Source organism: Dreissena polymorpha, chromosome 7, assembly GCF_020536995.1.
Source record: "Dreissena polymorpha isolate Duluth1 chromosome 7, UMN_Dpol_1.0, whole genome shotgun sequence".
Lineage (NCBI taxonomy): Eukaryota > Metazoa > Mollusca > Bivalvia > Myida > Dreissenidae > Dreissena > Dreissena polymorpha.
In genome coordinates, this window is record NC_068361.1 from 92,163,452 (window position 1) to 92,190,353 (window position 26,902).

At 31.8% G+C, this 26,902-nt stretch overlaps 2 protein-coding genes and 1 long non-coding RNA gene across 8 annotated transcripts in view; 2 read left to right on the forward strand and 1 right to left on the reverse strand.

Annotated features, from left to right (window-relative positions):
• Positions 1-10,820, forward strand: part of LOC127837761 (uncharacterized) — a 28,129-nt gene extending 17,309 nt beyond the window's left edge. For 2 of the 4 annotated variants that reach the window (XM_052365113.1, XM_052365114.1), the window contains 8 exons: positions 186-330; positions 1,558-1,662; positions 1,918-1,956; positions 2,475-2,576; positions 3,350-3,492; positions 4,172-4,322; positions 4,531-4,627; positions 7,840-10,820. In XM_052365113.1, the coding sequence (XP_052221073.1) occupies positions 186-330; positions 1,558-1,662; positions 1,918-1,956; positions 2,475-2,576; positions 3,350-3,492; positions 4,172-4,322; positions 4,531-4,627; positions 7,840-7,912 (855 nt within the window). In that variant the 3' untranslated portion in view covers positions 7,913-10,820. The remainder of the gene's footprint in view (positions 1-185; positions 331-1,557; positions 1,663-1,917; positions 1,957-2,474; positions 2,577-3,349; positions 3,493-4,171; positions 4,323-4,530; positions 4,628-7,839) is intronic. The other 2 variants (XM_052365116.1, XM_052365115.1) reach the window with 2 other exon arrangements.
• A 382-nt stretch (positions 10,821-11,202) lies between these two features.
• Positions 11,203-15,450, reverse strand: LOC127837764 (uncharacterized). The gene is made up of 2 exons (XR_008029459.1): positions 15,178-15,450; positions 11,203-11,517 (listed from the first exon to the last, which is right to left on the reverse strand). It is a non-coding gene; the product is annotated as an uncharacterized LOC127837764 (long non-coding RNA).
• LOC127837763 (uncharacterized) lies at positions 13,857-24,751 on the forward strand. 3 transcript variants are annotated; one of them, XM_052365119.1, is made up of 12 exons: positions 13,942-13,977; positions 15,920-15,946; positions 16,414-16,449; positions 16,744-16,812; positions 17,052-17,241; positions 17,989-18,096; positions 18,388-18,414; positions 19,227-19,325; positions 19,598-19,740; positions 20,751-20,901; positions 21,407-21,502; positions 22,152-24,751. In XM_052365119.1, exons 1-11 carry the CDS (start codon positions 13,957-13,959, stop codon positions 21,490-21,492), a joined length of 957 nt encoding a protein of 318 aa, XP_052221079.1. In that variant the 5' UTR covers positions 13,942-13,956; the 3' UTR covers positions 21,493-21,502; positions 22,152-24,751. The 3 variants fall into 3 exon arrangements, with proteins under 3 accessions (XP_052221080.1, XP_052221079.1, XP_052221081.1); XM_052365120.1 differs by lacking the exon at positions 15,920-15,946 and having other exon boundaries at positions 13,857-13,977; XM_052365121.1 differs by lacking the exon at positions 21,407-21,502.
• The last annotated feature ends 2,151 nt before the right edge of the window (positions 24,752-26,902 follow it).

A 26,902-nucleotide genomic window follows, 5' to 3' on the forward strand; every position in this document is an offset into this window, starting at 1 on the left:
CCATATTGTGTAAACCAAGTTCGACAATTCAAGATTCAATTAAGTACATATGTGGTAATGATTGTTAAACACATTATCTTGTATTTTCTTATTGATATAGATGTTTTCGTAAAATACAAATTTGACCATGCTCAATATGGTTATGTGATATTTTAAGTAGCAATGCATTAATTAAATATTTTCAGTGCAGTGGCAAGAAGAAATTGGTTATTGGCATTATTTCGCTGCTATTTGTTGTAATTGTCGGACTGGCCATTTGGTTGGCATTCTGCAAACAGTCTAACAAAGAAGAATATGAACTCCAAGCAGCTCTGAAACTTGAAGCGGAACGTAAGAAATTATTAAATCGTATTGAATACAGAATTAGTATCTATTTTAACCAGTCTTAAGAACAATTAATGCACAATCGGAGCGCGTATCACACATAAATAACACTATGGAAAGTCTGAAATTGACATGTCTTCGTATTATTGTATTTGCAATTGACGATTTGGAATGTATGCCTCGCAAATGTGTGTAAATGTGGTATATTATCAAGCTACATTAGTTAGTACCTATATATTGTTATATGTTTTACAAAACAAAAAAGACGGAAATTAATTGTGTACTTTAAACTATAAAGTGTGTTTGATCTGAGCTAGTTTTGACGAGTTGCTGTAACGTTGTAACAAACAACAACATGTTGACCCGATCCAAAAGTGAATATCAGGAATGGGTTTTGTTGATAATATTATAAAACCAAAATGTTCTGAAAACTGCAAACTGCGGATACTTTTTGAGCAGTATAAACGAGTTTAACAATCGAAATGAAAACCGTAGAAATACTTGAAGTATTTCAAAACAAATTAAATGTTTATAGAACTGACTCAAATATCCCATTTACACATGGAGACAGACGGCACCAGATATAACCCAAACGAATTATGACTTAATGCCATGCGCTTGCAGAAACTCTGTTTTTTGTTACATCGTCATATCCCAATTGCGTGAATGAATAGACATGAAATAATCTTCCCACTTTTGAGATTGTGTATGCTTTATTGATATTCACGATGAGGTTTTTCAATTCACAAAAGTTATGTTCATGTTCCGGAATTAGGAAATGGTTCATTTGAAACGGAGACACTAATCTTGATTTCGACTCATACAGTAAGATATTTCATGCAGTTCATAAATACACTGTGCATAAACACAGTCAAGAAAATTATTTGATGCAAAGGTTTTTCTTTTACCTTTCCTGACTCTTATTTGCTTTTTCTCTTACATCCATCTGCTTTATTTATTCATGAAGTATAATTTGTATAGATTATTTACTTATCATTGTATCTATCTATATTGTATTGTAATATGTGTCTACATGTGTGCAAAAATAACACAAATATTAAGTGCACAATAACAATATAATCCTAATAATATTTCAGAGAGTTTTTAAATAAAATAATACTCGTTCATTTATATCACTTAAGAATTTGCGACATTGACAAACCTTATTGTAATAATAATACATCACTGCGTTTGCCTTTCGTTCCATACACAAAACGCGTTCATATGTTGCAGAGTTTAAGAAGGTAGATGAGCAAATAGACCCCGATGGTATATGTTTCCCTACTCGGTGTGACGAATTGGTACTGGATATCCCTGGTACTAGTCAATGGTTGGAGGGTAATGCGATTTAAACAACCTTGATATAATACTTGATATACTGATTAGCGATGTTGAAGTTTAAACCACGCTTGAGCGTAGTACAAATACATATAAATAAAGCGTTTTAGTTCCTGTAAAAATGTATCAAACAATTATATCCACTTTAATACTTTTCATAATGTTCATTTTAAATGCATGATGGAATCGATTTTCACTGTAGATTTTATATTTACAATTATTGTTTTGTTTCAAGATGATTTATGTTTTACACAGAATTTTACTGCCGGTCACCAAACGCAACAAAAGTATCAGGTAAGTTTCTCAAACTTTAAGACCAATCACCTAAAGCGATTTAATGTATTACGCAAAATTCGCCTTCTATGTATTTCCACTCAAACAATTGAAACGTCATACATGAAAAGGACACTTCAACAACAAAGACCATTGTAATCATGCAATCATAATGCTATTGCTAACTAAAGTATCTCAAAAGAACGGAAACTTGCATATGAAAGATAGTTGTGTCATGAAAACTTACTACAACCAAACAGTGATTATATAAGGATATAAAATTGTTTTGTGGTGCGAGAGTAACCCCGTCACACATCCCGTTATGCAATTAGCATAGCTTGCAGTTATTGGTCGGGTGGTGGGTCGGGTATGTTCCATTTTGGTTGAGCCTGATGATTGCTTCCGCAATTGTTTTGGGAAGCGTAAACTTTGTTAAAATGTATTAAATATATTAAAACCAAAACGGTAGCGATGTGTGATTGAGCAATATGTAGGTTCATGCATTAAATAAATATAATATACGTTAACACTTTTTTTAGAAATTCGTTGCAATGGAACGAATCTGTCGGCCGAATATCTTCGGCAAAACATAAACACACATATTTACTGCAAAGACGAAAGCGCATCGAATTTTATCACATGTAAGTATATCCAATATCCGAACTTTCATTTGTGGTAATATGTTAACATTTTATAGAATATAAAACTGTTCTTGTGCTCTGGATTCATGAATTTTCTTCGACTAAAATATAGAGTATTAAGGTTATACAATATTGCACAAGATAATTCGCGGAACACATTGATTCTCCCCCGTTGATACGCTTTATCGATTTATGGGTTAATTGTTTGGACAATAATTATTATTCAAGCGATAATAAAATGCCCGAAAACTCTGAAAGAATGCTTCACAAACTGATAACAATATTTAAAATCGAATCATTAGTATAGGATGCCTCATGTCATATTTGTTATCAAAGGTCAATAACTGAACACATTATGTAGAGGGGAATTGTAAAAAATGTGAGTTTGTCAACCAAATAGGGATCCTACATATGAATTGTCTCTAACTTTGGATCATCGTGGTCTGAGGTCTCACATACAAAGTAAAAAAATGCAAAGACAAAAAGTTCACGTGAAAGAAATGCGTATACAGCTTTGTGTAATTCGGATTACTACTTCCAGAGATCTTGAGCGAAGACAACACATTATAACATTAAATATTCATAATGCTTTTTTTCTGAAAAATCAATGGAATGAAACGGACGTTACGGACGAAAGCAGGGAAGGACGAACGTAAGCGACGACTGTTTTCTCCCTCCTTTAGTAGAACTCAAAAATAAAGTTGTCTTTTGTTCTTGCTAACGAAATCCGTAAAATCATAATCGTAATCGTTGATTCACAATTTTATGTTAAGGCTGCAAAATCATGCTGGTCAGCAGTTACCCAGAGTGTAGCGACGCAGGAAATCTCGTGTGCAGAAATGGCACAAGCGTCCCAGTGTGTAACTGTACGACGGGACGGAAGGGAACCCAGTGCGAGCAACCACATACAGAAAAGGTATGTTCCATTATTAATCAAGAATTTTTTAAGTAATATATCTCGAAATCATGCACGTTATATTACGAATATAAGCCGCTTAATTGTTTCATATATGCAGTATCCGATGATTTAGTTTGATTGTCGTTTGGACTTTCGCGTTTGTTTCGATGTTACACACTTTCAATATGAAAACTATTACCGTAGTACTATTTTGAATCTTTTCATTCATATAAGGCCAATGCTAGATAAATGTTTTCGAGCAATGCCGATAAACTTTTCACACATTTTAATCGTCGACAACCAATCGATGCATAATGTTAATAACTTTTTATATGCAATATATTATATTTGTGTAAAAAAATACTAAAACGACAAATAGACGAAAAACGCTAGTTAATACCCTTAACATCAGACAAGAAACACAGTTAGCGTAATGGTCGTTGATGTAATAAGATATTAAAATGTTTTAATCATATATCTCCTGTGATATAAAAATAGTTTCACAATTGACCATGTACTGCATATTAATCAAAGCTGATGAAAGCAGTCCGCAGATTAAATTTGCGCGGCGCGTGTGTGCGTGTGTGTGTGACTGCATGTATTGTTTTATGTTTGACTTTTTTGTTATGATTTCAACAAATATTGAAATTTAGATGTTATATGGAACAACTGAATTTCGCAAATGTTTTTCTTTGAGGTGCAATGCAAATGCATCGCCGGCAACGAGAAATTTGTGGGAGAAAACGCAATGGATAACTGCTCAAACATGTATCGCCCAGAATATTGGACAAAGTGCTTCCATAATTTTAACAATGGCACCAAATGCACATGTTTTCGTTTTTCTCCCGGTAAGTATATATAACATCTTTTATTCAAATGTATTCATTAAACAATATATATTATCCTTATTGCACAGCCTTTTCGTCTCCAAGTACAAACAAAGCATAACATGACTGTAGTAGTAGTGTAGTACAGAAGCTAAGAAACGAAAATGTTTCATACAATAAATATGCAGCAGAATAGCACACAATATAATGCTGCGATGTCTTTATATAGACGCGTTACGAATAACCCCAAACGGAAAGACAAACACGGCAGCAGCTGCGACCGCTTCATTGTGGCTGATGACGTCAGTTCTCGGGATTCAACAGGTGTACGTTTTTGTTTTCATTCAGTGAACATAACACATTTAAAACCATCAATTAAATTGTCATTTAGGTCTGCAACTTACATATATCCCATACTACAATATATATGTAAACATAATGGATTAAACACAGTTTTTGAATACTACTATTTCAATGTGAACATATTTATTCATAAACATTTCAATGACCCCGAATAGATGCATATAGTAATCGAATCGTCCGTCATTCCGTTTTTCCGACCTTACGTCCGTCATTTCGTCTTTCCGACCTAACGTCCGTCATTCCGTCTTTCCGCTTTTACGTCCGTCAGTCCGTCTTTCCGACCTTACATCCGTAATTCCGTCTTTCCGTACGTCCGTCATTCTGTCTTTTCGACCTTCCGTCCGTCAATCTGTGTCTTGTGATGAATAACACTCAGCCGGTATGAACAATGCACGTAGCGTATTGATAGAAAACCTTAAAATTACATAACACAATTTTCTTTACGACGCATAGCTACCTTGGTATGAAAGGTATTAAAAACGTTAAAATGGCATTAATTGGATGTGCAAGGACACAAGTAAATTCTAATTTTGTATGATTTAAGTGATGCCCTCATATTTTTTGGTTTATTTTACAGTATCAGAACAAAAAGTAAAAATACAGAATTTCTCACTATTGTATTTGATGAGATATTGCTCTTGTTACGTTTTTAAGTTAAAAAAATAAGTTAGTAAATATCGAGCGGGTCCCCTTACCCAAAGGAACTTAAATATGCTGAGAAACATGAGCTCAGAAGAATACGATTTCTTAATGAAACTTACATATTTGATTCCTAGGCAAATAATGATAGCATTACACAAAAACAATCAGAAACTAAAGTATTGTTCCTATACACTATAGTTGATATAACATTCCACCAACTATAGACATAACATGATTAATAAAACTTGTATTGCCGCCGTTGAAGGGCAATGCAAAACAATTTGGTACACACCCTTTAAGAGGCTGGCCGAGACTTACACTTTAATTAATTACAAACTAAACCCGCGTCTTTTACGATGGCAATCAAATGTGCATTGTCATTATGGAGACTGAACTAGAACACTTGAATGTGACATGCGAATCGACTAAGCTTTCTAGAGTATAGCACATGAATACAAATGATAAGGAAATAGGTTAAAATCAAACCATATACTAACTTATAATAAACAAGTAAGGTAGCGATGTGTATATGGGGGACAACTCTTCTTCAACAGCCAATTGTGCAAGTAAATGGCTTTCTCTACGGCACAACCGGATTAAGTGTTTATACAGAGTTCACTATATCACTTGCGTATTAATTTTAGATCAACTGGAAATATTCAAAATAACAGCTTCAGACATAACGTATTGGATGAAAGGTCAATTAAGACTCAAATAATACAGTTCACGTTGTTTTACCAAGTGTGAAACTCTATGATCTAATTTGAGGAATTAAATATCAATAGAAATGTGGATTGGGGTTTATCTTTCGGAATCAACATCTGTATGATAATAAAAATCCATTTCGAAATCACACTATTGTTACCCATAATTGGTTGAATCATCTTAAGTAAGAAGCAACTTAAACCTGTGTTTATAGGATGCACTTAATCCCAAATCATTAGCTAAACTAACGTTTTTTTTCAACAAACTTGACAATTTTCAACAACTTCTTCAGGCAATTGAGGCATCATTTTAACATTCATTCTCCAGTTTGTCTGAACACAAACATTACCTCAAGAGAATTTATCAAGTTTAATAAAGCAATATCGAAGGGACAAAGTTTGTATTGGTTTTAAACTCGACCGAGCTATCATCATGTGAAATGTTCTTATAAATGTTCATGAATATTTACTTAAACTGTGACTTTTAGAGGATAAACAAGGTTTTTGTAAAGCCTTAACAGTAAAACTGCCCCGCTCTCACCATCCCTGATGGTCGTGTTGTGCTAAGGACTTCAACCGTTTTAGAACCCAGACTCATAAGAAAGAATGGACTTTCCAAGTTTTATGAACACTAGATTGACTTTGTGATTTGTATAGTGGTAACAATATGTTTTATAAAGATTATGCAAAAATGTGTCTTCTCGACAAACTGCACTTTAACTATATTATGAATATTGCCCCGCCCTATATCTATCAACAGATCGGAGCCATTTTAGAACTTTGCAACAACATCAATAGAACAAATGTTCTGATCAAGTTTCATCAAGATCTGACAATAAATGTTAATTTCAGTGTTTAAACACGTTTACCTTACTTTTACCTAATCGTCTAGTTTTTAACTCACTTAACCAAGTTTCGAATTCGCTAAAGATATTTTTGGAATAAAAGACAAGTGTTCACTAAGATTGGAAAATCAATGTGGCCTTGAGACTGTTCACACTGTAAAGATTGACGACGCAGGATTTATGATTAAAGAGGAAAACATCCGAAAGTAAAACGCTTATCGTGATAAGATTGTGCTGTTGAGAGCTAAATAGTACAGAATGATTTCATAAAGTGATAAAGAGCTTTTAGAGGCAGCGTAGAGTAATCCCTGTAAGCTATCTATTTGCCATAACACATAAATATTTAATCTGTTAAAAGCTCGTATATCTACAGATAATTATCTTGGCATATACAGACTGCAAGAACTATAACTTTCTGTTAATCGTCTTAGAGATTTTGGTAGATTTCAAGTCACAGTCAAATTGCATAGCATATTTTAATTGCGCAGATCTTAACTAAAACAGAATTCAAATAAAAACTTTTTTGATAATAAAGACTTTGAAGGGAGTTTCAGAAAACTGTTATTAATAAAAGTACTGAACAAATATTGCCCTTTGTTCTATAATGTGTCAAACATACCTATAATTATACTACTGATTTTAATTAAACTCATATATCAAACAAATGCAGCAAGATTGCGCATTAAAATAAATAAACACAATTGTTCTGTTTTCCCCCAAATTTGAGGGACGATAACACGCTCTGGGGTAAAAAAAACAACTTCGGTGGCATTCGACACTGAAAACGATAGCATTTTGTTACTAAATGAATACACAATCCATTAATAGGTCACCACAACAGAATAATTGTTTACATTTTTCACGAAACACAAAAACAATCTGGTACATATATATACATTAAAAAAGATAAATATTAGATAGTCATAGTGTTATTTTCGCTTCTGTAAAAATGTTTATTACAATGGTTGTTATATCCCATTACAGTTACTGTCGTGTAAATCAAAAGAACTACATGCTTCGTCTCTTCGACATTGGTGAACAAACGGATAATCCATAATGAAGAATAACATTAAAATTGAACTCGGCGCATATGAATTGATGACATGTTGTAGACGAATGTCTTGACATTGTGGGTATGCGTCAAGACGTTTGAAGCCAATAACATTAAAATGATCTAAAATATAGAAATACAAATGAAAAACAATGGTGATAAAATATCATAAAATAATATTTTTTTATTTTGGTGCATGATGGTAATGTATACTCGTTTTCATTTAAAATACATGTTTGTTTCCGATGTGATGCGCTTTTTATGACGACAAACAGAAATCAACAACTTTTGTCTAGTTATATATGCACTTAATGTGAGATCAATCGGCATTTCATTTAACAATGTTGCTATATAATCATACAAAACAGCCTTCATCTTTATGTTATGCATGTTTTTTAAGTCTCTATAACGCTCAAAATCAACGAAAAGTTCGTAAAGTATTTCGTAAAAATAAATTTAACAACTAAACAATCATTGTTCCTTATAGCAAAAGCCACCAATTTCAACGCTAGATGTGGTATGATAACATATATTTTTGTAGATACAAAATGCTCGTTTTTATTTATTTGTGACACATTTAATTCCATTTAATTTCCCTCGAATATATCTATTCATATGACACACGAACACCATGTTAGTGTTCATGTGTCGTATGAATAGATATCGTTGCGGAAAATTAAAAAGGAATTTAATATGCGAAACAATAATAATCAAAGTACTGAGAGTACTGGTGTGACGATGCTTTTGAAGAGGATTAATATAAAAGCATCTATTTAAGTTTATCTACATCCCCACATGTGTATGTGCGTACGAAAATTTTGAGTAGGAAAAAAAATGGGTACGAACATTTTGGGTACAAAAATTATGACAAAAGATTTGGTTACGAAAAAGAATTTGAGTAGGAAACAAAATTGGGTACGAAAAAAAATTGGGTACGAGCAAAAATTTGGGTACGAAAAAAATTGGGTACGAAAAAAAATTGGGTACGAAAAATTTAGGGTACGAAACAATTTGGGGGTACGGGGAAGTAGTACCCGTGGGGAACTTGATCCATTCAGCAAAACTGGGAGGCGAGTTACATTCTCGATCAAATATAACAAGAAATAACTTTAAAAAGATGTTCGACGTGTATTTTCTGTACCACTTATCTTAAAAAAAGTTCTGTTACAGTAAAACGTTTGTGGGTTATAACATTACGTGCCAGCATATAAATTCAAAACTTGACATGCTCTTTAATTACACTATGATCTTTAATTTCACATGTATATCACACCAAACTTTATACTTCGTTGTTTCCTTTCCTAAGTTAATGATGCTATGTGTACGGACTTGATTTCACATGCCCATGTGCATGAACATATAATTTTTCTCTTTTGAATATTGTTTTATTTCTCTAATTCAATAAGCTTAGGCATGTTTGTTCGTTAAGTAAGGCAATAATTTCTTGATGATTCCCGAGAGAAGATATGAGCACATAGTCGCAAGAGCACTTGAATACGTGAGTTCGCCCATGAACACATGGTAAGGTTAACTAAATGTCCGCGATATGACTTAATATGTGTTTAAAACAGCAAACAATATCCAACAAACGAATGAATTATCAAACATGGTATGTGCTCTGATGTGGCTCTGTAATTTCTGTTTGAAAAATTTATTAAATATGCAAAATGAGAAAGCACGCATAAGAGCGAGCTTCACAGATATCATACGGATATTATGCTATTTATATACTATAGTCGCAACAACGTTTAAAAATGGCAGGTTCGAAATAATTCGATTTCTTTACACTCATGATCGCGTTGAAAGTTAATTATACACGTTTTAATTCGCAATTTATTTACTGAATCACGACAAATGTCAAATACAATACAGAAAATGCATAGTTATTTCATTGATCTAAAACATATAATGGATTGAATATAACTGATTTAAAATTAACGTTTTTAAACTATTATTAAATCTTTTTCCCAGAATATGCTGTCCTATTTATAGCTGAGCTTCCTATACCTTTATCAATGATAATCAGCGAGGTATGCCGATTAGAAAAATCGAGCTATCTCAATCGGACTTGCTCGGTCTTTTACATAGATCGCCATTGTGAAGAATTTTTTCATGGTATGATAACTTAGACGAGCTGCTTCGCAGCATCGTCAAAAACGAGCATTTTGTATCTACAAACATCTATTTTACCAGACCACATATTGCGTTGAAATTTCGGCAATTGCCATAAGGAACCTTGATTTTTAATTGGGTAAGTTTATTTTACGAAAAATTGTACGAAATTTTCTAAAATTTTGAGTAGTAATGTGACTTTAAAGTTTTACACAAGATCATAGCTAAGAAGGTGTAGTGCTACGAACAAACCTTAAAAGAGGATCAACCAAATTTTTACGGTTTATGCATATTGAATACTGCATAATGTTCACGTTTCTCAACTATATCATCACAGTCGTCCAAAAAAATGGACTGTATGTAAACGATGATATTTTACTGACCATAGTTATCAGAAAACGTGTGATAATGAAAACATTTACCCTACAATTTCATGAGATTTTTGCGTTAAATAACAATCCCGGGTTTCCCGTTCTACGAAAAACCCACATGCCAAGTAATATGCCGTTTAAAGTAAACACACACCATGTTAGATGCTCGACACCATTAGCGACTGGACATAAGCCAGGCGCCTTGTCGATAAGCACATGTCATTGGTGGTAAATATATTTAATTTTTTGGTGAATATACCTAGGTATTTTCAAAGAAGGTTTTCAGAACATCATCGTGTGAGTTTATTTCCCGAGCAATCAAGCAAATTACGAGTATTTTGTATAGTGATAGTATTAATATGTCCAAATGTTTGAATAGATGTAATGCTTTACATATTGTTAGTCAGTTGATTACATTGTCATTGAACTTGTGTTGGGTTTTAAAAACTTACATGTCGAGGTATTGAAAAATACATAACTAGAATTGGATGCGCAATTCGATCAAAAGAATAATACGAAGTCTAATCGTGGACACGTAGGAATGCATCTGCGAATGATACCCTATTATCCAACGATTTTAAAATAAATTTCTAAATAAGCAATGAATGCAACTTACTCAGCAATGAGACAACAGGGTTAAAAGTACGCACGTGGAAATGGAGCCCGCTCTATACTATGGTTCAGCGCCCCTTGCGGGAGAATAATTTTTATGAAAGTTAACTCTTGTATGACTGATAACTCGTATCTTGCGTATGACAAAATGGTTTATTCTGACGCGAATAAACATTAGTTATCCAAAGACAAGCACACTATGTTTGGAAGTAATTTATTGTTTAAGTTTGGCAAAAATAACTGTCAAGGCTGAGTTTAAATAACAAATGCATAGTTATGTTTTCAAAGAAATAATACATTAACCAAAATCATACAATAACATTATGATAGCTTATATCCCCCGACACTGGAAAGTTGTGTTATAATAGGATCATGCCAAAAAGGTTCTCGAAAGAACTCGTTGAGTGAGAGAATCTTCCGCCAAAACTGTAAAATGTTGCCATGTCACCGTGCCGATATTTAATTGGACGATCTGATCGCAAGCCGGGGGCCGACATAGTGAAGAGAAAATCCATGCTGAAACCCATTTTGAATATAAGCCGCATCGAGTCGATTCGGATAGTCTGTAACGTTTGCCATAGGCTGTTGTAAACACTTAAGAAAACTCTACATAGAAGATATAAGAGAAAACGAAAGCAATGAACAACTATCTAGGAAAATGATGGGCATCGTCAACTTTTCGTCTGTTACATAAATAGATTGAAACAATTACAACGCATTAAAGCTAACCTGAGCAAAGAGTTCTTATGTTGAGTTTTTAGTCAATGCGTGCATTCGTGCGTCATTTATCTTTTTTGTTTAAAACGTCTTTTCCGCCTGTACAGCTAAGCAAACTTGAATGGAAATTCACAGGAATGATCCTACGGTAACTTTGTTTCAAAGTTGTTGAATTTGTTCTGGTCTATTGCATATATAGGTCATAGGATTAACAATCTTCTCTTACAACAAAAGAGCCTTTGGTTTTATGTTTGTTGAGATATATCATCCAGTAGTTCTCTAATATTAATCTACTTAGATCAATATAAATTTATATATTTACAAAGCTCAATAAAATCATCTGTTATGAAACCGCAAGGGTCAGATGTTGAACATTTGGTGTGTTACTTTGTTAATTGATCCTTAAAAGTGTTGTTTTTTTCAAATATTGCGAGTTGGGTAAAAATTAGCCCCGCCAAATCATCATATGGTGGATTTTCGTAAAATTGATTAAAATTATGCCACTAAGGTCAAAACTAGCCTTGCCAAGGGGTCACATGATATATATAGACTAAAATAGTGAATGACTTTCAAATAGTATTCTTCGAAACCACACGGGTTAGTGGCTAAAAATTTGTTATGCAACATAATACAGTTAACCGCATCAAAGTTTGTTAAAATCATGTCAATTGGGTGAATGGCCTAGAGGTTGATGTAAGGCATGAAACAGTTCAAAGTGGTTTTCTGTAAGGTTTATGCAAATCGTGTCCCTGAGGTCATAACTGATCGCGTGATTGGCGCCGAATAATTTAAGCAAGCATATATAGTAAATACCTACAAAAACCTTCTCTTGACCCGCAAGGGTCAGAGATCCAATATTCGGGTTGTACCATTTCGTATACTTTTACTCTACTACGTTTGTTCAAATGCGCCCCTCGGATCGATTTAGCATTACCCAAGGGGGCACACATAAAATATAGACTTATAATGTAAACAACTTAAAACATATCATTCTATCAACCGAAAGGGTTACGTGTACAATATTTGGTGTGCGACATCGTTTGATTGTACTCAAGTAATTTTGTTCAAATGATGCCCCATGCTAGAATTCCTTGTTTTGTTTTGTATTAATATAAGCATATCATAATGAAAACTTATCAAATTTGTGCCATACAAAGAAAGAAGACCTGCACAAAAATCCTTTTTATTGCACAAATATTGCACAATGTCCACATAACAGGTTTTTCTTAAATGGCTCAATTGAGCAAACGAGGGTGTTCTGCCCTCACATTTATATTTTTTGTTTTCGTATCAACGACGTATAAGGACTTTGTTTGAAAATTTCGCCTTGATTATTAATTTCTAGATATAATGGCTTTTGATTAATGCTTTATGGACACTTATAAGTATACTTATTCATGAGCAGATTAACTGTCTGTTTAATAGTTTGTGTGATCCCATGGCCATTGATTTGTCGAATAAATATTATTTAAAGTGATTTATGCAGCATACACAAACTATACACAACACTATTTCCAACAATATAGTTGTAATCTGCATATTCCATTTTCTCGTGAAGACGAATAATCTATATCATTTTATGACATTATATAATTATAAAACAGAATAAAAACTAGGATGGAAGTTGTCAGAAGCTTAAATCTTTTTCTGAGTGTTGCATTATGCGTTTTGTTTTGTTTTAAACATAATAAGTAATTAAGTGATTAATTGTTTTACAAAACTGAAAATTTCGCTTAAATATTATTACGGCGATATGGAATTCATGTATATATATCGACGATCCGGAATTATAAATGCATTTAAATGTGTGCTCATACTACATGTAATGTGTTTCCAAAGATAATTGCCATTGCACCGGTTGACTTGATGTTCCAGAGAAGTATGAATTGCTTAAGAGGCACTATAAGAGAACCCACAACTTCTGATGATTTATTGTCGCGCGTGTATACACTATCACTCTTAATCAGCAGACGATTTGTGGCTTAAATCAATCGACGTATCATTATTTGTTAACTATCTAACATGTGTCTTACAGGTATCTTACATAACCCATAGGTATACCTGTTTTATCGGGAATTTTGTAACATTTTCCAAAGTTATCAACGCGTCATTCAATATGATAAATAGTGATTTAATATTTTTTAGTTTCGATTTGATACATATCGAAAGTAAAACAATATTTATAATTATAAGTAGATTAATTGTAGAATGTTTACAAGTGCCGCGACGAACATAGACATGGATAGATTACATGAATCTGTATGTAAATCAAAGTAGTTTTTTTAAATTTTATTTGTGGTGTTAAATATACTTATTTGAATGTATTTATTGTATTATCGGCTTACACATTGTATGTCGTTGGCTATTAATTTTATATGAAGTAGTGATTTATTTTTAAGCTGTTTTAAGAAACATGAAATCTAAGTTCAGAATAATGTATAATTCGCTTATGTTCGCAGTCTGGTTAGATACAAGCCTGTCCGCTTGTAAGACCAATATACCATATGTGTCTTAATAGTGTAGATCCTGAAAAGAAAGTCTTGACTGGGGCTTTGCTGGCCACTATGAAATACGACCCATTTTTGCACGACGCGGTTCTTTTATATAAAATGAACTTACACCTTTCGGTTGAGGTAAACATTATGTAACTACTTTTGCATCGTCTTGTCTCCCTATGTCTGACATAATTATTTAAAAAATCTACACGTCAATGTAATCTATTGTTATCTGGGATTCCGATTAACTTCATAATCGAGGTTAATGTGGTATCAATTCTGTGCTACTCATCAGAAGCTGACGCAATACTTAATACGCTTAATCATGCGGAACCACTTTTGATTGCGTTAAAAGTTAAGTCTTTAATAATAATGTTTAAACTTCCGTTTTTATTTGATAAATCCTCAAGAATCAGATCAACGTTAAATGTATTTTTAATTTCAATATGCGTTATTCACTAACATGTTTTCAAATATAAAAAGCATTATTAAATGTGTGATTCGGTAACAGAATGTACACCGAAGAACCACATTCCATAGGTCGTTGAATAAAATCCACCTGCTTTTAGTTGCAAGCACCATATATTTATCAAAGAGTACCTATCGTTATCGATCCCTATAGTACAAAACCACATTAGATTTTTATTTCCCCTGGTTTTATATTTAAATGTTGGAAATCACTCTTTATTTATTTATATTTTAATTAAGAATTTCAGCCCTATTTCATCTTGCAAGACATTTTATTTTGGTTATTAACTAAACCTGATTTCAAAATATTCAATAAAAATCCCACACACAAATACCTTTTTCATTAATCTTACTTTTATTACAAGTGTTGCTGTTTAAAATTTTTAACATGCCAATATTTAATCAATATTTAGGTTCAATCCTTGCATTGGTACTAAGAAACTGAATTAAAAATAAACCAATTTATAAAAAATAGCATCGTCATTAAACTACTTACATTTACATTATTCGTTTCACAAGGGTTCACATATCTTCTTCCAACTACATGTGTAGCAAACATTTAAGCACACGTACCATTATGAATACAAAATCAAAATAACACGTATTCCGTCACATATTTCCCGGCATGATGGTAATAACAGTATTTCAGTCAGTCATAACATTTTTTGTAAGTGTCAATAACGTTCTGAAGTGATAATCATTTAATTAAATTAGTTTACACACATTATGTATTCTTCTAATAAAATCAATCCCTTATGAAAAATGTTAGGTGTGCTTATAATAGGAAGAGATATGCTATTTTTATAAGCCACTTGATTCGTGAGCAAACGGCTATGAATAGATTACGTGTAATGGTTAATTTAAATAAAGATATGTGATTATAGTTTGTTTCGAATATATCATTCGATAGGTTCTGAAGACACCGATATTCATGGACAGCAATCGGATAACCGGCGAAATGATAACTTACAGACGTTTGACAGACCTAATTTATTGGCAATTTTACACTCGACAATTTTACGATTACTTTAAACATTTTTACTTATAGTCATCTTATGTATAAATTTCAAAACCAATTCGTGTAATTGTATAAAAGGTCGAATAATTTACATTTCTTATAAAGGTAGTAACATCATATTCCACACATTGCGGGAAAAATATAATATTGGAAATTATTAAACACACTATATTACTTACCGACATATTTGTTGCAATAAATTCCTTTCTTTGTAAAACAGAGCACACGAAGACCAAACTGCAGATTGGTAAGATATTCGGTGTTTTATGCAAAAGCGTGTTGATAGATAATTTGGCATTTAACTTGAAGTCCCGAAAATACCTGACTCCTTTATAAACAATATTTACAAAATAGTACTGGTATTCGTTTAAAGAAAATCATACTTCTAATTTAAATAAAGCAGGATATGAAATAAAGCTATTTACTTGAAGACTTACATGTATCTATTATATCCAGATTGGTTTTACAGAACGAAAATCGTTTTAACGATAATATTTGCTTTTTTCAAATTAAACATTTTTAAAATCGGTAAAACGAAACACATACCCATATTTTCCACGAAGAGCTTATTGCTTGTCTTCACCGGATTTTAAGCAATTTGTCGTGATGCTTAACCCCCCCCCCCCCCCCAAAAAAAAAATGAACAGTGTTTTAGAGTACTTGTTTAATACTATTTATGACATATGTGTACTGATAATTTTCCTTACATTAAAGGACGGTGGCTGTGAAGTTGAAGACCTTTTAAACAAGGTACGTGTAGAATTTGATTTTTTTACGTTTTGGTTAAACTATATATTCGTTTGAAATATTACAATGCAATGTTTAAAATATAGTTTTACACAAAATTCTGTTTCTTTTTGAACATCAATGATACTTCAAAACCTGACGGCTAACTTATTTCAAATACACAGTTAAAATATTACTTTGTTTACGTTCATGAGGATACAATTGCTATCTGTCATGATATCACACTGCTAACTACTTTGGTTATTTAGATAACGATGCCGTTCTAAATGATAACGCTTTTAATGTTATTTACGACAGAAAGACTCAGCCATTGTGGTATTAAATGATCATCAGTCTTCATATGGATCCACGGATCCAACAAACAACGTAAGTAATATTTATAAAAAAAAACTTCCTGAGAAATATTTAAAAATTATTAACCTGCCAAGTGTATGAATTTTTTGTCTAAATTAACTAGTTTTATTGTAGGCTTTTTTACGTATGATGCAATTATGGCTAGAATTCATACTATTTAGGTATTATAATTGATAAAGATTTAATATTAACACAACAATAATTATAATAATTATAATAATGTTTTTATACGTCTATAATTTATATTTTAGAGATGTTTCCAGTTTATTAGAAATAATAAGAAATGTGCACTTGGTCTGTGTATAACAATAGCTACTGTTACTATTGGATATGGAGTGCTAGCTGCCAAAGTGGTCCATAACAAATCAGACTGCGAATCACAGCATAATGCTAGCTTAGCTACAGTCGAACAGTATATTCAATCACCAAACGTAGAAAAAGGTAAGTTCATGAATATTCGTAAATCATACCATTGATTTTTCTTTCTTACTGATAACGGGCATGTTATCTCCGTACAGTATGAGAATGTGTAGCTATATACAATTTTAATATCAGAAAATGTACGACGATTACAATAAAATCTTGAAATGCACGCCATTATTTTTTTTTATTATAAAATAAAAACAAACATAACGCTAAACACAATGGGTAAAACTATTCCGTTAATTGAATGTTTATTTAAATAAAAAATTAAAATAATTGCATGAAGAATTATATACAATCATAAAAAAGTTGTTTTTCGTAAATTGTTAAACTTGGCCTCAGTAAGGCATTCCACACAGTTTTTGACGTTGCTAAAAATACTTTTCCAAAGCTATAACGTTCTTATTCGTCATATTTATTTCCAAATACAATAATAATATATGACTAGTATGTTCAAATGAGTATGTTGAGTTTCGTTAATTAATTTTTTATCGCATATGATTATATCTGTATCGCAAACTGTGGTGTAAAAGCGAACCTAACATATCAACGAATGATTGGGATTACAAATCATCGTTGTGTATTTCAGCGGAAAATATTATAATGAAAGGTTTACCGATTAACCGCAAGTTGTTTGGAAACCAAGACAAAACAAACGGCGGTGAAAACTATGATTTTAATACCGGTCATAAAAAATATCTGCTCTTTATTCAAACAGATATGGCATCTACTTGAATTAATATATTTAAAATTTCTGTTTTACAGTGCTTCAGAAAGATGATGATTATAGTGCAAACCCTAATGGTCTGTGCTATCCAAATATCTGTAAAAAGTGTTCAATAAACATCCCTGCAAATACATCAAGATTAGAAGGTAACATAATTTTATAATTTTCAAAATTGTACTATCAATATAAGTTTTTTTTTGTTTACAATTTTAACTATTTACCTTCCTTGCATATTTATTTGATGCGATCCTGTGTGATTATAATTTAACGCAGTGTACCGATTTTTTGCGAGATTCCTGTTGTCGGTGGATTAAATTGTCATAGTTAAATATTGTGTATCATTAAGATAGTTGATGATATTCTTCAAATTGTTTATCCATCTTATTGTTAATGGTTAAATAGTTTCCAATGTTCACGTAATCTTCTTTTCATTGCAGGACGGTCCTGTCCATACAGAAAGCAAGGTATGTTTTACAATGAAATTACAACGTTTTATAAGAAGTGTTTTACCTAAATAAAAAATCAACTTCTCATTTAGTCTCGTGATTAATTTAAAAACAAACAATTATTTGATTTACATATAAATAGGCGATTTTAAGAAAAATGTATTAATAGAAATTAATGTCATTAAAATACTAAGATGTTGTAAATAATGTTTTTTCCTTTATCGTAAAATATTAACTGACGGTACCAGTAATAGTTGCCATGGTAGAATGACGGGAGTTTTATTATTACTATATTCTACTTCTTTTCACACTGTTCAACTTTTCAGCGAAATATAATAAGCAGTTGTCGAGTATACACATACACAACATATTAAAGGGTGAAATACAAACATAAGGAGATAATGCTGTCGACCCGTACTCAGCCAATGTCCTTCTTGTAAGATCACTTTGATCAAATGAAATCGCTTTAAAAAAAAACAGATCGACTGAATTTTATTAGTTACACTTTTCCAGCTGGTTATCAAAGAAATCGTGCACAGTCAAATCTGCAGTAAGACAAGCATGCATATACAATGTATAGTCTACATAGCGGCTTAAATTGTTGAAGTGCTTTTAGTTGAGTTCTTACGGTTACAGACCATATAAATTTGTTCGAAATGAGCATTTGAAAATGACTTCTATTCTGATATCAGATTCAGTATAGTTACGTTAGACTGAATAAGTTCTAAATGAATGCTCAATACTATCATTCTTGCAAGCAACTACATAGCCACATATATAGGAAGGGTCAAAGTGTTGATAGCATTCCAAAATGTTCGTTACTCTTCCAGAATGTTATCGGTGCAACGACACATGTCTGGAGGCAGACGTCATCCGGGAAAAGATAAACGAGCACATCAATTGCAACAACTTCCAGACATCTATTGATTGTAAATATGATTTTGTTTTTATCGACATAGTGCTCATTAGAACTCATGGTGTATTAATATTAAGCAATGAAATATATGTACGCTTTGTTAGTCGTCAATGCACCGTGACTAATATTCAATTCTTTTTATTTCAAATGATGTCGCCAATACAAAGATAATGCGTTCAACCATTTAGCTTGTCAGCTTGTGGTTATGTCACGAAACATTTTATGTAACCTGTTATAAAACGGTCAACAGTATGTTATATCTGAAAGAAATAAAATTAAATTTAGGCTGCATCGTGTTGTCAGTAAGCGGAGACAAACAATGCGGTTATCACGGTGATCTTGTCTGCATCAATTCTACATACACACCGGTTTGTCAATGTCATCTCGGATGGACAGGTCCTTTCTGCAATAAAACAGACTTGGTTAAGGTGAATACCTTATACAGGAAAGAAACACGTACTTGCACGATTTTAAAGTAATAGTTCCAGCCTATCATAAACATAAGTATAACTCTACATGGCACATAATTATACCAGTACTGAGCGCGTGTCTTTCGTCGTATGAGCACCTTTATTTTTTAAAGGGACTGTCAACCACGACCACGAAGAAAAGAAAAGTTGTAAAATACCGATTTTTTTTTTACAATTTTTAGTTTATATTGATTAAAATATCACGACTGGTATATTACATTACTTGAAAAGTACACATTTTCAGTATATTCGGTAAAACAATTTGCGATGTGAAATCGAAAGTACATCGCGAAAATAGGTGACATAGCGATATACACACTATAAATAATGCAAGTAGATTGATCATTTTATATATACAATATTTACATTTCACTACGCATGCACAATTTGCATTCTTGGGTTTACCACATGAAGATGATGATCAATCCACTGGCGTTATTTATAGCTAACTGTTAGTTACCTGGTAGACATACCCAGTAAAATGTATTACCGAATATACTGAAAATATGAAAACTTAACAACTTTTTTCAAGTTATGTAATTTTCCAGTCGTGATATTTTAATATATATAAACTATTAATTGTAAAAAATACGGTATTTTACAACTTTTCTTTTCTTCGTCGACGTGGTTGACAGTCCCTTTAAACAATAAAACAAAGTTGCAAAAGGTTTTTCCTCATATATGTTCGTGGTTGGCTGAAACAACTTATTCATATTCTACGTTTCGGGATCTGTATACCTATTTTCATGAATTGCGAGTTACTACATAAATCTACAAAAGCACGTTGATTGTAGTAATGGTAAAACATACATTTCAATTTAATTGTATATTTAATAGAACCTGTATTGGAATTCGATGACATTTAAGCCTAAACTATATTTAAATTCCTTTACGTTTTTCTTTTTCAATAGTTTGAAACCATACAAATAATTCTAGTTGCATCACAACTAATAATTGCACTGTTGTAGACATTGTGCAAATGTGATGTAAGCAATCAGACAATGGCCGATGAAAATAAAGCACCCAACTGTTCCAGCGTTGTTCGTCCTAAAGACTGGCTTTTTTGTATCCACTGGTTGAGGAATGGTTCAAAGTGCATATGTGCCAATAATACATCTGGTATGTAGAACTGTATTTTATATATTTAGCATTCTTACGCAGATTCCGTATATTTTAGTATTTTAGAACGCAATTGGTTTTTAAGATATTTAAAAATACTTTAATGTGATTCACAAAAAAACAACATTTATGTCCTATTTAAAGCACAATCACAATACTTTGTAAAGCTATATCATTTACTTTATGAACAATCCTAAACAATCGTTTTGCATTTGCAATTCGTTGTAAATACCTTTGAAATAATTACAGGGTCATTCGTTTCTTTCCTTAATATGGAAACTTACGTTCTGAACAAAGTATTGGTTATTCTTCTTTACGCATAACATTCGTTATGCAAACAATAACTAACATATAAAAAGGTTAATGGATGTATTACTTTTCGTTTCTAAATCGACCAAACTTATATCGCTATGTGGAGACATGCAATTCAGCAGGAATAAAAACACAATAAAGTATGTTGGTTTAATATAACAGCTCCGTTTAAGGAATATTATGTTTCTGACAGGCTTCTTCAATGATGAAAAAGGCATTGTTGATTGCTTTTATGACATACCACATGAAAGACCACATGAACATTACTCGCATCCATAACTAATTATAGGTAGGTAGTAGACATTGTAATATTATTTTAACTTAGCAACAACTCGATGTCAAGATCGGTGCAAGTATTTGTGTAAATATGTTTATTGAGGTTCCTGTATATAATAGGAAATAGTTTATATATTTTTATTAATGTAAGTTTTGCAAATAATTTTAAAAACCCATTGTGTAAGTGTATGTGTATGCAAATTGGTAACTTGTTAAGTTTATGATTTATTGACAAATTACAATTAATAATGCTATGAGTAGTCAAATATACTTTAAAGAACATTTTTCGAGTAAATATATTTCCGTAATTGGATTGTTAAAACTTATGAAATTCCACTGATGAATACGCGAGATCATATTTGTACGTTTGAGTTGAGAGTGTATATTAAACCAAACAACATTCCAACCACAGAAACATGTAAACATGCATTTGTATTTATTTCTTCACAATATTTGATATAGCATTAATTTTATTTGTACTGTCTCTGATTTGTGTTTGTTCGAGAGTAGCTGTGTTAAATACTTCTTTGAATAATATATGCGATATTACAGTTTGGATTGTCGAATGGATTATATTCAGATGAAATAGTTCGTTCATAAAATATAGGGTAAACACTGATATAATTTACACATGCATATTCGGTTGTACCTTTGAATTACAGCTGCAGTAGGTTGACGTGAATGTTCTCCGCGTGGAACAACGAATCTCCGAGGCATTGTCTCTTAGCACGAAGAAATGACGACCTCGCTTGGTTGACTGTTTTTTGGTTTTGTGCAACTTTTTGTGCAACTTATTACAAAATAATTAGAATGGTTAAGAATTAGCTAATCGTTATCTAAAAATAATATGTTTATTGCGAATAAATATGTCGGTTTGCTCAAGACAGAGCTAATTTAAACTTTAATTCTAATACTGTTAACAATAAATTGAAACGATATTCAAACAGCTATATTTGTATCACAACGTCATTAAAAGCGTATTTTTACAAATTACGTAAATGGACTTTAACGATTTACTGCTTTTGTATGAAACTTATAAATTACGAATACTTATTGTACTATTATAAAAATAAATTAATTTCGTTTTTAAAGCGATTACGTGTAAGAGCAATATAACATTGCTTAAAGTTTACTTAACCTATTTAGGTTGTTCGATAAACCGCTTAATAACTGGTAAACCGGGTGTTATTTGCAACTAGTGCCTGCAATAAATTGACATATGTTACACAGAAAAAATCCTTGCTCTTGGACAAGCGATGGAACATTTTAACTAGCCTGTGTCTGAAATTATTGCATTGAAGGGGCCTTTTCACGTTTTGGTACATTTACAAAATTTAAAAAAATGTTTCAGATTCGCAAATGTTCGTTTTAGTTATGATATTTGTGAGGAAACAGTAAAATTGAACATTTACAATGCTCTAAAATAGACATTATATGTATCTTTTGACGATTTACATTTATAAAGCGTTGCAACGCGAAACGATTGAATAATTTTGAGAGTTCCGTTGTTTTTCTTATATTTTGTGAAACTACGAGGATTGGTTATATAAAGTATAAAATACATCACTCATTGTATGAACACGGATGGCCAAGTGGTCTAAGAGGTACACTTTACTCCAGGACTCCAGGGATCAGTGGTTTGAGCCATGTTGATGGTTACTTTTTTTTCTTTCTTTTTTAAATCTTGATTTTTTACTGGAGCTTTTTAGATCCAATGGTTACATTTATTAATATAAAGCATTTAATGGCAAACTTCAATACATGCCAAATTGTGTGAAAAAGCCCCTTTAAGTCAATCAGGATATTTTTTTACCCAAAACAACAGATCAAACATCTTTAAAACCGATTTATCATAGAGTAAGCTGCAAGTGCATTTTTAAAACTTCACGTGGACGCGATTTTCGTTAAACATGATATTGATGTTCGTCTTATTAAAAAACAAATACGTTTGTTGTCGCTGATACAGTAATGTGCATAAGTGCAAAGTCAAGATACCCATGTTGGACGGGCCAACGAGATTTTACATTTTGGGATTTTTATGAAAATAAGCATCTCGCTATTGTTAACTTGTTTATTAGGTTATTGGTCTGGATATATAGTGTTATTTATCATACCATCGATTTTGATATATGCCTGATATAACGTTGCCTGATATATTTTTATATCATGGTCAACAGTTAGTTCTTTTATCAGTCATGTGTGGAGGATGGTCATATTACTCGGAATCAACTATAGTAATCATTGTTAAAAAATCGAATCAGATTCAACAAAACAAACCATTTTATACCAAGATGTAATATATTTTAAACACAAGATGCAACACAAACAGCAAAAAAATCATTTTTTTTTTAAACTAAGCGCGCGTGCTCATGACGTCATTATTAACACGTCAAACGACAAAAGTAATATTCTTTCCCGCTAAAACTGCAGCTTTTAGCGATTTTTTTTATTATTTCTTTAAAATCGGGGACGTAGAGGTCTGATGAACAGAAAAAAACAGGTTACTGCCTTATCTTTTTGCAATATATCAGGCTCGGCACGAATAAAATAACAGCTCGGCAAGCCTCGTCGTTATATTGTTATAAGCTTTGCCTGATATATTACAAAAAGATCAGGCAGTTACCTGTTATTCTCTATATTTTAGCAAAAAAAAAACGAATGTCTGAAAAGGTCATCTAAATGCGTTAAACAAACAGCCGTCTTAAACGGTATGTCGCAGTTATTCGTGAGATGATTATGATTATGCTTGTGGTTGCATTTTTAATCATTATTGCATGACATGTTTTACTTTTTGTTTTGTTCAAATAAGTGACCAGTATTTTTATGAATTTTTTTGCAAGTGTGTGAATATTATTTGTTTTCGAACGATGCCTGAAGTTAGCGTCATCTAACAAATCACACTGCAGTGCTTAGTTATGTAATTGTATTCGTGTATAAGTTCAATAAACAAAGCAATTGTAAATTGTGTTTCAAGAAGTGCACATGTTTGGAGAATACAAATACTTTGGTTGTTCAGATTTTGTTGGATGTTTTTATTCTGAATACATTGAGGTAACATATACTCAAAACCATTGACGTTTTGCAAAGAATATCTATTACATGAATACCAAATGCTTGCATTGGATAAAGCTGATTGTTGCACAAGTTTTGTTTGATTTGTCTTTATTCAAGGAGTATATTAAACGATGATGCATGCTGCATTGAATAATATATTTTCACATGTCTTATTAATGTTTATGCTGCCATTAAAACATAAGTATTGTATGTTCTTTATCGTTTTCTGATTTACACGCATTCGACAACAATACAAATGGATTCTATATATTAACATATATATTTATACAATTTGTATTTACTGAGCCACTGCTTTAAGTTAACAGAAGAAAAATGTACTTCTTAATTGTTATGTCCATTTCTTAGTGCTTTTTTTTTTAATTGATTTTTTCTGAAAAGTTGTATATACGTATAACGTTAAGTACAATAAATACTTAGCAAGTTATAGAATAATACGCTCATAAATTTGATCACATCCTAAATAAAAACAAATGCTATAAAAATAGAAAAAAGGATAATAGCCTTAACCGTTCGAAACACGTATGGCATGGTATGCAATAAGCAGGTAGTCATTCTCTACTCATGACTTTATTGTATTGTTCAACAGTATTGTTTTAATATGCATCAAAAATTGAAATATATTGAATGTTTATTGTATTTATGTATAGTGATTGTACTGGAGTTTCATTTTTTTTCCCATGCGGATATGTACTATATTGGATTCTTTTGTTGATAAAAAAAACGTTTGCCATGAATGTGTATTATTTTCCATATGGAATGTTTTACTACGAGAAAAATGTACCTTTCAATTTCGTACTAATTTAAAATATTAACAACTGAAACGAAAATAATTATATAATTATAGGTTTTTTATGTATGTTCGTAAGTTTAAACTGATTTGTAATGTTAATGCAGTTGTGGTAAATTACTTTTTATATCGTTGTTTTGTTAATCGTTTCTTTTACAAAAATACACATATCAACCCGTTAAAACAATATTTACAAAGCATTTTTCTGAATATCCACTATATCTAAAGCAAAGATTTATAAACTCAATAACATTTATCATCATGTTGTCCCACATGTGCCATGTTCAACCAATATCCCTGCCTTAGCTGTCTTTGACTAGCTATTCTTAGATTAAGAACATGCTATTAAGAAAACTTTGTATCGCATTATTTAACATACTTGATAACTTTAGCAAAGTTTTCTTTATCATTTTCTCCAAAACACATAATAAGTGTATTGAACATGTGTCAAAGCTATGAATCACCAGAACATTATATGAAAAAGGAATAGACGAGTTTAAAATTCCTATTTTAAACGCCGCAATTAATTATTTATGAATTGTCATCGATCTGGAGCTCTTCAGAAGTAACTGTTGTCTGTAAATATAAATATATTTTAGAATTTATTACCAGTACATTATATAAAGGTATTTGTGGAAAAATAAGGTAACCTTAATCATTCAAAATTATTAAAGGCGTCAATATTTAAGTAAAGTTCACTTTCGCGAATGAGAATTAATTTAATTTAGAATATGTTTTTTTTCGGTAATTATTGCACAACACATTAACCTGCCAAATCTTGTCTATTAAATATTATATTAAATTATATAATAAACTATATAATCATACATAAAACTTTGCCAATTACTGACCACAATGTTTTAGTCTGTCATATTTTAACGTGGCGATCATGTACTAAACGTGGCGTCATTCCAAATAATTCAGTATTAAAAGGGTCTCTGTCTCGACAATTATCACATTTTATTAATTGTCTAAGGCGATCTCAATGATTAACATTATCAACACGTTTTGAAAAAAAGCTATTTGTGTTATCTAATTTGTGTTAATACAATAAGAAGTATTAATACAAAACCATGTATGGACATGTTCCTAATTGTTAAATGTTCAACGGAAATTTTCCAGTATGTCAACCGTTAAATAGGTCATCTGTATGAATGTGTTTAAACATATTTTTGAAAGTTTATTTAGATCAATGTTTTTCCAAACATAAATACCATTTTAATTCGAAATTAACATTCTTATTATTATTGATTTCCAAACACTTACTTTAAAATACAAATGGAAGTGCTTCAATATTATTGGAAACAAATGGATATTAATTTCTTTAAAACCACAGTTAATCAGGAAAATTCAAAAGCGCGCCCGAACAACCAACTTTGTCGGCACGTGAGGGTGTCCATGCTACTTACCACGTACGTAATCAGTTTGTATCCCAGTTTCACGCAGCAATACGCATATATAAATAAACAAAATGAATTTAATGTTTTTCTTGCATTATTGGACACCGCAGTTAGCCTTTTCAACGAGAAATGGAGCTTATTGAAATCACCG